This window comes from Pleurodeles waltl, chromosome 6, assembly GCF_031143425.1.
Source record: "Pleurodeles waltl isolate 20211129_DDA chromosome 6, aPleWal1.hap1.20221129, whole genome shotgun sequence".
NCBI classification, from domain to species: domain Eukaryota; kingdom Metazoa; phylum Chordata; class Amphibia; order Caudata; family Salamandridae; genus Pleurodeles; species Pleurodeles waltl.
In genome coordinates this window covers 299,991,547-300,007,659 of record NC_090445.1, presented here as the reverse complement: position 1 = coordinate 300,007,659, position 16,113 = coordinate 299,991,547, and the positions used below count along the sequence as shown (strand labels likewise).

Sequence of the window (16,113 nt, the reverse complement as noted above, 5' to 3'; positions counted from 1 at the left end):
TAGCAGGTCCAGTTAACCTTTATTAGTGAAATGTAGGCAGTGTCGAGAAGCCAGGTTCTATAGGGGTAGCTGTAGCTCAGCAGCCAAGGCATATCTAGGAGACATACCAAGCTCATGCAACACCACTGTAGTCACACAGTACTCACATACATGAAAGAAAATACTCAGTGTTACAAAAATAAAGTTACTTTATTTTGGTGACTAATTGCCAAAGATACCATAGAGACTATACTCAATTAGGAGGTAAGTAACACACACATTTTATACACTAGTATGCAGAAATAGATGTAAAAACAGTTAGAAAACACTGTAAATAGTGAAAATCACAATAGTTAGAATTGGGCCCAGGGGAAACACAAACCATATACAAAGAAAGTAGAATGCGAATGTCGGTTTCCCACCTAGGCTAGTGTGTAGAGGGGCGCTGGCAGTATTAGAAAACACCAAAGGTAAATATTAGAACCCTCCCCAGAGCCCAGGAAAACAGGAAGAAATCACAGTAACTTTCCTAGAACACACCAGAACACGAGAAAGAAGATATTGCAAAAACCAGAACAGACTGCAAGACACCAACAATGGATTCCTAGACCTGAAGACATGTGGAATAGGGGACCAAGTCCAAGAAGCACAGAAGAGTCCAGGGAGAACAGGAGCCCCTGCTAACCCGGATGAAGGTATAGAAGAAGAACCACCGGTGAAGAACAATAGTCAGTACTCCACCCAAGAAGACAGATGTGGGTTCCTGGTTGGTGCAGATGATGTTCCACGCCAGATGGATGATTGCAGTCTGGTTTGCATTGCTGGATTCTGCCAACAAGCCTTGGTGCACGCAAAGCTTGCAGTTAGCAGAAAAAGTTTCTGCCCAAGACCAGGAGGGACCTGGTGGGATCTACCCAGAACAGGGGCTTTCAGCAACTCAAAGAGCCCTCAGAAGAACAGGGAGTGTGCACAGGAGTCCCATAGCATTGGGACAAAGAAGGTGCAAAAGGAGGCCCAGGTAGCACTACAACAAAGGGTCCCACGTCACTGGTGAACCACGCAGGAACCTGTGAGTGACAGGATAAAGTGCTGGGGGCTGGATCTGCACAGTGCACAAAGAACGTCATGGAGGGATGCCAACAAGCCTTGGCAATTGCAAAAAACGTGGTGCATGGGGTACTGTATTGCATGGGGAGGAAAGTTCTTACCTCCACCAAAGTTGGACAGTAGAACATCAGAACCGTCGGGACCACTTCAGTCCACCACCAGTGAGGCAGGATCCATGCAGCTCATCAGGAGAGGGGACCCACGCCGCCAGTCGTCATTGCAAAGAGGTGCCTGCTGATGCAAGGGAGTGACTCCTTCACTCCAAGGGAGATTCATTTGTTCTTCTGGTGCAGGCTGAAGACAGGTTGTCCTCTGAAGATGCAAGACTGGGAAACAGTTGCAGTTCCTTGCAGGAGCTGAAGATACAATGTTGCAGAAGTCGTCTTTGCTAATTTGTCGCAGTTTGTAGAGTTCCTGGAGGGTCCAGATGCAGTTTCTTTGGTGAGAAGGTGAAGTAAAGGATGCAGAGGATTCCTGCTGGAATCTAGCAATCTGAATCTGAAGAACCACCCAAGCGAGATACCCTAAATAGCCCTGAAGAGGGGATTGGTCAGCTAAACAGGTAAGCACCTATCACGGGAGGGCTCTGACGTCACCTGCAGGCACTGCCCACTCACATGCTCCCAGAGTTCCCTGCCAACGTGGAATCCAAGATGGCAAAACCCAGGGACCCACTGGAGGAGCTCTGAGCACCACTCCTGGGGACTGGTCATTCCCCTTTCCTTTGTCCAGTTTTGCACCAGAGCAGGGACTGGGTATCTCTGAACCAGTGTAGACTGGATTACGCAAGGTGGCTACCATCTGTGCCCTTCAAAGCATTTCCAGTGGCTTGGGGAGTCTACCCCTCTCAAGCCTGTAACACCTATTTCCAGAGGGAGAGGTTGTAACACCCCTCTCCCAAAGGAAATCCTTTGTTCTGCCTTACTGGGTTGGGGCTGCTCAAACACCAGAAGGGAAGAAACCTGTCTGAGATGTGGCAGCAGCTAGGGCTGCCTAGAAATTCTCAGAAGGCTGGAAAGGCAAAACTAGGGGTCCTATAAGGAGCCCCCAAAGTGCATGGAATCATACAACCAATGCTTGCAAAAGGGGTATGATTCCAACTTGTTTGATACTAAACATGCCTATGTTTCGAGTTACTATTATGTAGCTGGACATAGGTAGTGACCTGTGTCCAATACATGCGTAAAATAGCATCCCCGCACTCACGAAGTCTGGGAAAATGGTCCTGGAGGTTGTGGGGACACCTCTGATAGTGCAGGGGTGTCCTCACACACAGGTACTCTGCACCTTGCCCTCAGGGCTGGAGGGCCTGCTATAGGGGTGACTTATAAGTGACCTGGTGCAGTGTAAATGACAGTGAAAGGGTGCATGCACCTTTTCACACAGGCTGCAATGGCAGTCCTGTAGAATCCTTTGCATGTGCTTCCTATGGGTGGCAAAATAAATGGTGCAGCCCCTAGGGGTCCCTTGGAATCCTAATCCCCTGGGTACCTAGGTACCAGATACTAGGGTCACCAGTATGCCAATTTTGGGTGAATTACTAGGTTACCAGTAGCCAACAACCATAATTTAAAGGAGAGAGGATAACTACTGGGGTGCTGGTTAGCAGGAGCCCAGTAGACACAGTCAAACACACTGGCAAACTGGCCAAAAGTGGGGGTATCCAAGCTAGAAATAGGCTACTTTCCTACTGTGAGTCCCATCAGGGGCTATGCTTGGGCATAGAGAGATATGGCTGCTGTTCTCAATGCTACTGCCAGCAATACCCCAGAGTGTGGGATCACCATTGCTGGGCCAAGTAGTTTTAGATTCCAAGGTACTCAAATGAGTGGATAGCCCCACTGGGCCCACCTCCTCCTAGTGGGCCCCATTGAGTCACAGAGTACCTCACTTGAATTGTGAAGCTGTAAACTGTAAACTTCGTACTTGTATAGCACACTACTCACCCATTAGGGTCTCAAGGCGCTGTACACATACCGCTGTGGAACCCCTCCTGGCTTTTCCCTGTGAGGGGCCCACTCCTGGGCAACCTCCAAGGTGAAGCAAGGCATCCCAGCGCTGTTGGGGCCGTTGTGGAGATTAAGCAAGCTATTGCCCAGAGTTACAGAGTGGGACCCATGAATTAGATTAGGCACCGATACGAGAATTATCAGGTCCGAGAAAATTGAGCCCAAAACCCGCTGAGGTGGGAATTGAACCCTGGCACTGGGCCAAATTTCTGCATCAGGGTCTGCCGCTCTAACCCTTGAGCCACACTTCTCCAAATTCAGAGGCTCCCAGTCCCCCATCACACGGTGGGCACCTGAGTTTCTCCAACAACATTCTTTGGTGGCCCCATTCCAGATCAGCTACCACAGTAGGCTGTTTAGTTGCCTAAACCAAGAGTCCGGCACCCCAAACAGGAGATTTTTTAACAAAGTAAAGTATTCTCTGCAACATAACTATTTTGGATTCAGAGAACTGGGCCATAGTTGGCAGCTTGAGGGTACACTGGCTTGAAGGGACTGGAGGGTTTTTTCCAGATTGCCCTTGTGCAGGTCCAGTAAGGAGTGGTACACCTGTATACCTGAGTATCGAAAGGAGGAGGGGGTCAATGTCAGGACCAATAGGAAATCAGGGGGCCACTGGGTATCGACGACATTGGAAACACATGTGTCCTAGCTGTATTGTCCTGAGACTACCTCAACTCCCCCAGGAGATGTCTCACAGTTGCCGAGCCCTCCGGTCCATCTGCTAGGTAAAATATAGAGATATTATATGTTTCTGACCATTATGCCCATGCCTGCGCTACCCTAACAAAAGAGTTTGGCCATAGGTTCAATGACCAGTGTAAATAAAAAAAGAGACAGGATCATCCCTGTCTCGTGCCCCAGCATATTTTATACTTCAGGAAGACAACAAAGCCCATTTTAACTCATGCAAAGCAAAAGTAGTTTGACACAGTTCACCCAGCCCTTTCCAAGGCCAGTCCAATGCATCACCTCTAGCAGGAAGTTCCAAGGAACAGAGTCGAGGGCCTTTTCTAGGTCCTCTGACAACAAAACAGCCCATAGGAGTGATTGTACCTCAAGGTGATAAAAGATGTGATATAACCATCTGAGGTTCAGAGAGGTATTGAAAGCCGGTACAAAACCATTATGGTCATTATGCAAGAACATGGGCATATATAGAAGCAGCCGGAGAACCAGAACCTCATTAAGAATTTTGAAGTCCAGGTTCAGCAAGGAAAGGATTGGAACTCTGACGGCCAGGCCCCCTGGGTTTTGGTCTTAGAGAAATTGACCAATATTGCATCCATGTGGTGTCATGGGAGCACTCCCAATCACAGTGAGTGCGCATAAAGGGATTACAGCTTTGAGACCAGCACCTTCAGAAAATGGAGTAGAACTCTGGGGGAAGGCCATCAAGGCCTGGTTTTTTTCCTATTGCAATTTATTTTATGGCAAATGATATCTCCTGCCATGTGATCGGTCCTCCCAAATACCCCCTCGCCTGCTGGGGAAGCTACCCCAGGGAGAGTCTGTTCAGAAAAGCTGCCTGAGTCTTGGGTGAGAGCGACTCAATTTATAAAGCAGTTTGAAGTATTCCCAAATGCATTGTTAATGACTCCTGCAGAGTAAAATGTCTCACCAGCACCCATTCTGATATCTGTTATATGGGGCCCCTAGATTCAGGCCTGATAAATCAGGCTAATAGCCTGCATGGTCAGCCTTCCACATTGTGCATTCTCACAATGTAGGACTTGTAATCATGACAACGCAGACACTCTAAAATGGTATTGCTTTGCTCCCTGGCCTCCCAGAGTCCATCCTGATCGGTAACATCTGCAGCCAAAGCATTGTCCAATGAGGTGAGTCTCTTATGCCTCACCTCTTCAGATACCTGTGTATGTTATGAGCACATCCCTCAGATTTTCTAGTATATTAAATTCAGTGTGGTGCACTGTTCACTTATCGCATCCGAAATGTATGCATTCCCAGAGGCCCCCCAGCCCCCCCCCCATGTACAGGCTCCCCACCTAATGGAAGTAGAGCAATCCCTGCAAGAAATACCATTGAAAACCAAAACTGCAAACTCCCCATCCCAAGAGCAGTCCAGGAACGTCTGCCCCCCCAAACTTAAAGTTGGTAACCATTGTCTTCAGAACATCTACTCCAATCACCTAGTAAGGGTCTGTCTGTGTAGGGAAGGCTGTGGTATAATGGCTGAGCCAATGCTGTGCCAGCCCTGCCCATCTGTACTCTCCAGGCACCCAGCTCTGCCCATGTTCAGCCATCAAGGCATCTGTAGTATTGCTCCTTGGAAGAAAATTACAAAGCTTTATTCGGGGAAGGTCTCCATTCCAGGTTTTACCCCAAACCCTGACATGTCAGTGCACCTACAGAAGCGTGTATCAAATCAGATCATCAGCTGATCATGGAGTCACCACAGCAGGTCATTACCATCCACCTGGGAAGACTCTGACCCCAAGAGTATGGCTTTAAGTTTGAATGGGGTACCACTCTCCGAGTATGACCTTTATGATCCCCCAATTTCAGCCACTGAATGTAGTGGTCTTTTCCTGCTAAAACTTGATGGGGATGTTTTTTTCAGTGACCTGCCACAAGAAGTTCCACAAGAGCGTCTCTTCACCCTTATCGGGGAACTTTGTGTTTGGGGTGAGCACACAGCAGTGACAATCCAGATTGTAGGCATCCAGCCATCCCTAGTCCACGCTGGGATCTTTGAAGTGGTGTCATCCAATGTATTCTGGGGTTTTGAGGAAACATCGGGGAGTACTGTAGTCCTTAGTCCCTTCTTTGACTACTAGAAAGGTGGCCCTTTTGACCTGCACAGCAGCAGTGAAGTCTGGCAACACAGACACCATGCCCTCTGCAGGATTTGGTCTCAGTAGTGGAGAAACCTAGCCACCACAGGGAATGGAAGGTAGCCTGGCCCCAGAGGGTGCACCAGCAGTCTGTGTGCATGCTCTAGGGTGAAGAAGGGAAACATGGCATTTGGTACAACCTCCATCCAGAACCAGTGATCGAGATATGTCACTATGTTCTCACCCTCTATGCCTTCAAGGAGTCCCACCACACAGATATTGTCTCATCTGTTGCACTACTTCGCATTTCCAGCTCTGCACTCAAGGGCTTGCACTCTATCCAACAGTTCTACCATGTGGTGTGACAGTTTTGGCTTTCTGGTCTTGGCTCCTCCACCGAGGTTTCAACAACCTTCACTCTATCTACCAATTTGTGATGATCGACCTTTATTAGGCTTAGGCTCATGGACACTCTGCCAACGTAGTGTTCAAGAGTTTCTTTTGTGTCTGCAATGGTGGGGAGTTTTCATTCCAGTTGGGTATGAATGGGGTCAGTAGGGGCTCGAGGTCCAAGGATACACATGCTAGATTTGGGATTGCTCCCTGGATCAGGTGACACCTTAGTTTGCTCGGCCATTGGTTTCCCCATCAGAATTTCACTGGTGGATGCAGCCAGGACGGAACAAGTGTTTAGTCCGAGTCATCCAGGAAATGTTATCCCAGTGTCAAGACAGGTACAGTATAGGTTAGCACCAGAGAGAGAGCAGCAGGTTCGAGTCTGCCTTATCATCTGCAATCAGTGAGGGTGTGTAGTTTTTGGGAGTTTTATCCAGTAGGCGGCATGGGGGCCTATGTAGTCTCCCCACATCAGGGTGTCAAGACTCAAAGATCCATATTTAAGGGGTCACCCAATGGCCTCAGCTGCCCAAGGTGGGTGCAGTTAATTTAGTTTTGCTCTCTCTAGGACAAGCAGAGTAAGCAAGCATCCAGAGCTATCATGATTAAGTGTTCGGCAGTCTGTCAAAAGCCTGTGGAAAGTAGGGGCCATATGTATGAAAACATGAGCTTGCGAATCGCAAATAGCGATTTTTAAGAAATCGCTATTTCCGAGTCGCAATTGGCCATGTAACAAAATTGTGATTCGGAATTATCGATTTCTTAAAAATCGCTATTTGCATTCTCGCAATTTGCGATTTTTTTGCGATTCAGTAAAAAATCACAAATTGCAAAAAAGTTCGAGAATGCACACCTGGAGGAGCCTGATGACATCACCAGCAGGAAATGAGTCATCCCAGGCAGTTTCAGGTGCCACACCCAAACCAGCATCCTGAGAGAGAGCAACCCAGCCACACAGAGCAGCACTCAGCAAGAGCAGAAACACCTGAGCCAGGATGGAGACCCCAGGACCATCACAGGAGAAGGCAGAAAGCTTAAATTTAGTGAACAGGAGCTTGAGGTCCTGACTGAAGAGGTGGTGAGGATTCATGACCGCCTGTTCGGGAAATCTTCACTCCAGGTTCCTGAGAGCGAAAAAAGAAGTTTATGGCTGGACATTCAATCAAAAATCTGCGCCATTGGAGTGGCACAGCGCTCCATAGAGGAAATTAAAAAAAGGTGGTAAGACCTGCGCTCCCGTGAAAAGGAGAGGGTGGCAAGGAGACTTGCGGAGGCCAGGAGTACAGGTGGCGGACCACCAACCGAAGCACCATCCACACCATTGGAGGACCTGGTGGAATACACACTCCTCCCAGAAGCTGTGACTGGGGTCACAGACATCACACCGAGTACCACAAAGGTAAGTGCAATGTTGTTTGTGAACCCTATATGTGTATGCACAAAAGCCTCTTAGGAATTAGCATGTAATGTGAAGCAGTGTGTGAAGTAGTCCAGTCCACATCTTAGAAGCAGCACAACAATACATTATGGGAGTGGCAGTCCACAAACTAGTACAGACAGTAGCATAACAATGTAATGAAGTATAGTGACACCCAAGGTAACACAACACACACAACACCGTGTAGAGCAGTACCTGTACCTTTATTGCCATTTTCTGACAGATAATGTAACATACAGAACTGACATGCTGCATTTTGTTGTTGCAGGTGGGCCAGGCCCAGCATCCACACACAGTCCATGTGTAGGAGAGACGGACACCCATCAGCCCTCGGACACCAACACCAGTGGGTCCCTCCACATATCCACTGTCCGCCGCAGGCCCAGAGCACTACCACTGCCAGAGTTCAACGGCGACTCAGATGAGCACTTGGAAGGGCCAAGCACACCGTCTGCACCAGACAGGTGCAGCCAGATTCTGGAGGGCAGGGGTCAGCCAGCACCACGCAGGATTGAAACAGAGTCCCAGCAGCAACATCATGAGGCAGGTGAGGGTCTGTCCTTATTCAGGGGCCTTGAGGCTGCTATGTTGCAGCAGCAGCGCCTGCATCCAAGCAGATCCTCAGTTTGGACCGGAACCTGCGAGTGCACAACCGACACATGATGGGCCTGCATCAGCAACTGGACGCACTAAATAGCAATATTTCACAGCTGTGTGAGGGACAGGTGCAGGCTTCTGAGGACACCAGGGACCTAACTAGCGCTGTCCGTGACCTCTGCCAGGAGCTGCGCCATGAAAGGGTTCGCTGGCGCAGACAGGAACACAGATTCCGGACAATGTTTGGCAGCTACTGCAGGTCCTCCAACAGGATGGCAAATTCAACTGCACTAATCGCCCATTGTGCAGTGGCGGCACAAGTGGAGGCTGCACATAGCAGTAGGGACATTGTCCAGGGACTTGTGCACATCACAAATGTGATTGAACATGTAATAGGACAGAGATCTACCACTCCCATTGAGGTAGCCTTGGGGAACACTAAGGACAGTTCAAGCCTCAGTAGTGTTGCCGTACCAGCAGCAGACACCAGACGGCGCAGTGTCAGGCGCAGCACTGCCACTGAAGGTGACAATCAAGGTGCCAGTGACTTAACCGGGCACCCGAGTGGTGTGCGTGGGAGGAGAAAGTGACTCTTGTCGCCATTAGACTGCTGTTGCCACTATTAGGGAATAGTGCGTGACTCTGTTCATTAGTTAATTTGTGTTTTTAACATCATCCGTTTCTTTTATTTATCAATCATTCATTACCTGATGTAAGGTAATAAATTTATATCACTACAGGTACAGTTGTCAGAGGATTTTTGTCATTCATACTCACGTCTGAAATGGTTGTGTGTGATGTTGGCATGCCTTTGCCTTCCCTCTGCTGCACTGGTCCTGTCTGCTGGCTGTAGAGGTGGTATGGGATCGTCATCCTCATCTGATTCAGTGTCACTGATTTCTATAGGTATGCCCCTGCTTGTAGCTATATTGTGCAAGATTGCACAAGTAGCCACTATTCTACATGTGGTCTCTGGACTGTACTGTAGTGCCCCTCCACTTTTGTGGAGGCAACGGAAGCGACTCTTCAGCAGTCCAAATGTGTGCTCCACCACATTGCGGGTTGCCCTGTGTGCTGCATTGTATCTCAGTTCTGCTGGTGTTGTGGGATTGAGGTACGGCGTCATCATGTAGGTGCGCACTGCGTAGGCACTGTCTCCTGGAAGGGACAGAAGGTGTGATGGGTAACTGAGCCATCTGACATGGGTTCGCCATCTATGCACCAGTGTACAGATTGACATTACCTAGTAGATATCCTTCACCAAACTCCCCAACTAGGAGTCTTGTGTGAATGCCGCTATGGCGAAAGATCAGTTATGATATAGGAGGCATTGCATATCACCTGAATATTCATGGAATGTTGGTATTTACGGTTTCGGTACACATACTCTGTGGCTGATGGTGGACAGATTGCCACATGTGTGCCATCTATGGCACCTAGGACGTGGGGGAACTGTGCTATCTGGTAAAACTCTATTTTAGTCTGCTGTATTTCCTGTGGGGTGTGGGGGAATCTGATGTACTGTTGGAGTTTGTTTAGCATGGTGTTGATAAATGTATTGAAAAATCTGGAGAGGGTACTCTGTGAAACCCCTCCAGCTGCTGCTATGACCCCTTGATAGCTCCCTGAGGCAAGTAGGTGTAGGGAGCATAATACCTGCACATGGGTGGGTATGCTGTGAGTCCTTAGTGTTCTGCGCTGCAGTATGGGTTGTAGCTCAGCTATCAGATCAAGAATCATGGCTGAGTTCAACCTATACCTCTCAAATATTTCCTCCTCTGTCAGGTCAAAAAGTGTAATGCGCACTGTGAAAATGTGCTCCTGTCTCCTCCTCCCTCTCCTCAAACCTGCCAAGATCCTCATCCTTGTCGCCATGACGTAGAGTGCAGCCATTGTAGAAAAGAGTCTGAGGCATTCTGGGCCTCTTTATATAGGTTGCACCTGGTTGCCACCTGGTTTCACTTAGTGGTATTTTGCATGTGCAAAATGCCATTCTGCGAAAAATCGCAAATTGCGATTTTTTGATGCATCTATTTGCGATTTGGAATTTGCAAATCGCATTGTGTGCCTCGCAATTTCCTACTGGAAATACCGAATCACAAAATGCGACTCGCAAAACCAGGTCGCAACGCAAAAAATTGCAATTTTTGCGATTTCTTATTTTTGGTCTGCGAATGCCTTTCATGCATCGCAGACCACGGTTTTGCACTCGCAAACGGCCGATTTTTGCGATTTGCACCGTTTGCGAGTGCAAAAACTTTTCATACATCTGGCCCTAAATCCTTAGGGAGGAGAGGGGCAACCCCAGTGTTTTACATTTGTTTCGGGCAGTTTGCAGGAGGAATGGCTGCATCCAAAAGCTGATTCAACAGTCTAGTATAATGCAGTCCATACCAAGCACCTCATACTGCAGCTGTTTCCGAAGACGACGCTGTCAGCACCTGTTGTATGATGGAACTACGCATTCCTTTACAATGCATGTCGTTACCACATGTAAATTACAATGAGAATGCCATTACTACACATATTTTGCACCATACATACCTTTACAATGAATTATGTTGAAAAAGCATGTGTTTAAAGGCATGTGCATGGTAAAGGTCCCAGCACGATACCCCCAGTCATTCTAAAAGAAACTGTTTCCTCACCCTGAACCCTAAATTAGTACAGCCCTGTCTTCTGCCCTGAACCCTAAAATTGTCTTGACCCCCCTGCCCTATGCCCAGAAAACACCCCCACACCCGAAAACCTAGCTTCCCACCCCCTCCCTAAAACAGTACCCCCCCACTTCCATGGACATATCACTAAATTGATGGTGCCCCCTGCTTTAAGCCTAGAAACCGCCTCGCCCTAAAACCTAACACTGCCTTCTCCCTAAGAAAGTAGCCTGCAACCCCCAGGCCCAATCCCCCTTACCTCACGCTAAGCCCGAAAACTGTCCCCCTGCCCAAAAACCTAGCCCCCACCCTTTCAACTGCCCAAAACAGTACCCTCCCAACCCGTTAGACATATCACTAAACTGATGGTGTCCCCCTTCCGAAACCTGAAAACTGCACTCTGTGCTAAAACCTACTACCCCCTCCCAAAACAGTGAACCCCCACCCCAGGCCCAATCCTCCTTACCTTACTTCTAAGGCACGGCACAGCTCGTTCTGAGGAAATGGAAGGATTTTTCCATTTCCTCTAATGATGCCGATAGCCTTTAATAGCATTACCATGCATAGCCAATACTATGCATACCATTACAAGATAATTTGCTTCAATAGTATGCGTGATAAAGGCTGTGTTGTAACGCATGAGTGATAAAGGATAGTAGGGGAAACAGCTGTGTTGTATTAGCTGTTTCCCATCAGCACCAGCTGGTAGCATCCTTTCGAGCCATCACAAAGCAAGTTGTCCCAGGCATGGGAAATTAGCCAAGGGGAGAGGCACCTGATCAGGGAGAGAGTTAAAGTGCCAGGCAGCCCAAGCACTGTCTACTCCTGCCCTCACTCACCTCTAGGAAATGTCAGGTGGTCATAGTCTCCAGCAGTACTGGGTAGGGGCAAACATCACAGCCTCTGTCCAACACCTATCCCTTTAGGCTTTATGTGGTGGTCCCAGACCCACTCATAGGCACAGAAATCAGGCCAGGTCTCTGAGGCATTCTGTCTGCTCACAGGGAGGCATCCAGGTCTGCTTTCCCTCCTCGCTACAATGCTGGCACCTGGCAGTATCTACCAGGGACCTCTGTGCTGTACAGTGCAGGCTTGCTGGAATCTTTATGGTGAGACCCCACCCTTTCCAGTCACTCCAATCATAGGGCTGACATTCTGCCCAAGGCCCATTTGGCACTCAGTACCAGCTGACTCGCTTGGGCATGTTCACAAGCAGCGGTGGTCAACACAACTCATGCGGAGGCCCTAGTCTTGCCACCTTTCTACCTCTGAACTATCACTAGACCCCTATCCGGGCCTACAGCTGCATCTCGACCCAAGTACAGCAGCAGACCACCCACATGGCTTCTGCCCTGTCACGAGTGGCTGTCATGTGGCATAGAAGGCCCACCTCTGAACATGTGTGTCTCGCAGATTTCTCAGTCACTCTGATGGCCACAATCGGCATGCAACCACGGTTTCAGGCCCTGGTTTGCCATTTTGAGCAATAGGACTTCTTGCATGGCCCAGCCAGGTCAACCTTCATCACTTTAGCAGTGGGTCTGCAAGGGGAGTATCTCGCCCTGAAATACTAGCTTCTGTGCCCTGGTAGCAATCACGTCCCTGGGCTTTTTCAGAGCCCGGCGTCACAGGATAAAGGAAGTGCAAATGTGGAGTGGCAGGCTCACTCGTCCTCCTCATCTGTGGCTCACCAGTGATGCTCCACCTCCAACGTGGCACACTTCAAATTGTACGGTGCATCCATGCCTTTTCCCTGCGCTGGTGCGCAATGTGCTGCCTAGTGCCAATGCAGACAAACTTGTACCATGGTCCAAGGGTGCCTGTGTTGAAAGCATGATTGTTTTTGTGCAGGCCTGCACAAAACAACCCTGAGAGGCATTTTCCTCTTTTTATGTGTGCTGCAGAATGCAGCACACAGACAAAGAGGTGAAATAAAGATATTTCTCCTTGTTATGCTTCACCTGGCTAGGTGTAGGATGTTGACGTATTCCTAGGTCTATGATAGTAAATGAGCCAAAATCCATATATGGATACACCCATTCTCCACCAGTGGAAGACTTCCCAAGGCAGAGTAGTACAACACAGCGATTTACACTCTGTTGCGTTACTCTACTGCTTTGCATTACTCTAGATTTATGAAGCCAGGAAAGGCCACAAAAGGTGTCCTTGCCTAGCTTGCTAAATCTAACTTAAGAGTTATGTCGTTCTCGCTCCTCGTAGTGCAAGGATGAGGTACATCTTACATAAATATGCCCCCTAGTTTTCAAATTTTGTGTCTTGGCTGTAAGGAGAGAGATCATCCAGGGCTCGTAGATGGGCACATCCAAAAGGATAAATTGGCATACGCAAAAACATACAGTCATAGCAGATTTCAGTTTTGTGAAGTTCTGCACATACAGTTAAGTGTATCTTCAGTAGAACTGCCCTAAGTAATTGCAGTAACTGCAGCAGCTGTATATCTACTTAATATTTTCTAAATTTTTACATTTTTCTTCTTTTCCTGCTTCTGTCCTTTTGCATATTAGCACATCTAAAATCTGCCAAATTATTAAAATCTGTTTCCTTATATTGTTTTTCAGGCCAGCAACCATATGGAGCAGAGAAATCACTCTAATGCAAAGGAGTTCATTTTCCAGGGATATCCAAGTTCCCAAAATGTACAGTTAGCCCTATTCATTGTACTTTTACATGTTTATATGTTGACAATTGTGTCAAACATCTTGATTATTCTTTTAGTAAGAGCTGACTCGCAACTGCACACCCCCATGTACTACTTCCTCAGCCATTTCTCCTTTGTAGAAATCTGTTACACCTCAACCACAGCGCCGAAAATTCTGGTTGATTTGCTGCGAAAGCATAAAACCATATCTGTTGCTGGATGCCTTGCACAATTTTATTTTTTCATGTCTTTTGGAGGGACAGAGGATTTTCTCCTCACTGTAATGGCTCTTGATCGCTATTTGGCCATTTGTAGACCACTTCATTACAGTACTATGATGAGCCATACTGTGTGCAAACAGCTGGCTGCCATATCATATATTTGCAGTTTCATTGTTATTTTGTTTCCTGTTATATGGATGTCCATGTTGTCCTTTTGTTTTCCCAATGGCATTAACCATTTCTTCTGTGATTTTGCTCCACTTCTGAAACTATCTTGCACCGATGCCTCCATTAGCGGGCTGACATTTACAGTCATTGCCTGTGTTGTCATCTTCTTCTGTTCTTTCATGATCCTGATATCTTACACATTCATCATCATAACAATCCTGAAAATCCCATCCACCATAGGCCGACAGAGGGCTTTCTCCACATGTGGCTCCCACCTCATGGTGGTCATTGTCTTCTATGGAACGCTGATGTTCATCTATGTTAGACCAACAGGCAGAGACTCATTCTCTTTTGACAAAGTAGTGTCTGCCTTTTATGCAGTAATTGTACCACTCTTGAATCCACTCATCTACAGTTTGAGGAACAAGGAGATGAAGCACGCAACACACAGGGCTCTGCATTTACTGATGAGGTTATGGAAGCAGTAGTTTATAACGGCAGTGACAATATATCATAGCAATATAGAATGGTAATGAGCGGGCTTTCAGTGGGTACCTTAGAGTATGGATGCAGAAAAACATGGAAACCTGCTTAAAAGAGAAGAGCTTGTCTTAATACATTTCCTAAAAAAAATTGGATGAACAACTACATTCTTCCTTATGAACTATCAAAGTAGGTCCTTAAATGGTCACTCTCTTACTCATGTGATCCCAGATTAGGATAATCCAAACTTATTTATGGTATCATTATAAATTTTTTTTAAACGTTGTTATTTTCCTCCAAATAATGATGCCCTTGGAGCTGCAACTTAAGACCTATCATGGCAGAGTTATGGTTTGGTAGACAGGGCACTCTATCACAAAGGTTATGGAGTATCCAGTCTACCAAACTGATGATAAACCCACTATAGTTAGGAATAGGAGGACCTCTGATTTTCCATCACTGAAGCCCCTATTGCTCCTTTCAAAGAAAGCAGCCTGTGATTGCCCAATGGAGTCAGGACCATCGCAGGCCCAATATTTTCGGTGCTTCAGATACTACCATTGCGGAGTTTTTGGTGGAGATCTTTGCAGTCTTTATGCTTCAGTTCCCTTGGACCACAGGACTTATAGGCCCTCAATACAACTTCGGTGGTCTTTTCAAAAGACCGCTGAGGCTGCAGGAGTCAGAATACTGCCAGTGCTGGCGGTATTTCTGGCTCCTTATTACGACTTTTCCACTGGCGCAGCGGAAAAGTCACATCAATATTTCTGCCGGCTCGTAACAGAGCCTGGTGGCAATGCTGATGTGCAGTGGGGGCAGTAACACCTATTGCGCATTTCACTGCCTGAAATTTAGGCAGTCAAATGCGCGACGGGGCTATGCCTGGGGGCCTCTGCACTGCCCATGCCAAGTGCATTGGCAGTGCAGGGGCCCCCAAGGGTACCCCAAGTCCCCCTTACCACCAGCCTTTCCATGGCGGTGTTTACCGCTGTGGCCAGGCTGGCGGTTGGGGACTCATAATCCCCAGGGCAGCGGTGCTTGCACCACTGCCCCGGGGATTGTGACAGCCAGGAGAAAGCCTGGTGGTATAGTGGATGGGCCGGCGAAATGGCCGTGGCTATAGCGCCATTGTCATAATAGCTGGCAGAACACCGCCAGCTTACTACCGGCCGCCAGGGTCAAAAGGAGGCCCATAGTAGATGTACACATAGTCTCTACTTGAACACATCAATGTATCATCCTAGTGGCCTCTTTACATGGGCAGTTCACATCATGTAAACATCATTTTTTGCTGTTCAATTACTCAGTCATGGGTTGCTTGTGTTCCAGTTCAGGAAGGACCTAGCCTGGCAGTTTGGGCTGGAGTGTTCATATGAGGAGCAGGGTCAAGACTGATTTGCATATGGCTGGGTCCAAACGGAGGTGACATGGTGGGTGAAAAACAATGGATTGGGATGCAGCCCAAGTGATTGCAGTGGTCGAGATTACCCAAGCATTTCATCCATCACCTTGTTGTTTTTGCTGTAAACTGATGTGTTACATGTAAAGCTGCACACAAAGAAAAAATGATGGTTTCTATTATACTATTGTTAAAAGGATGG

At 47.7% G+C, this 16,113-nt stretch overlaps 1 protein-coding gene across 1 annotated transcript in view; it reads left to right on the top strand.

The window, feature by feature from the left end:
- Nucleotides 1-14,517, top strand: part of LOC138301536 (olfactory receptor 5AR1-like) — a 134,541-nt gene extending 120,024 nt beyond the window's left edge. Inside the window, exon 3 of the mRNA XM_069242052.1 lies at nt 13,561-14,517. Within this exon, the coding sequence (XP_069098153.1) occupies nt 13,561-14,517 (957 nt within the window). The remainder of the gene's footprint in view (nt 1-13,560) is intronic.
- The last annotated feature ends 1,596 nt before the right edge of the window (nt 14,518-16,113 follow it).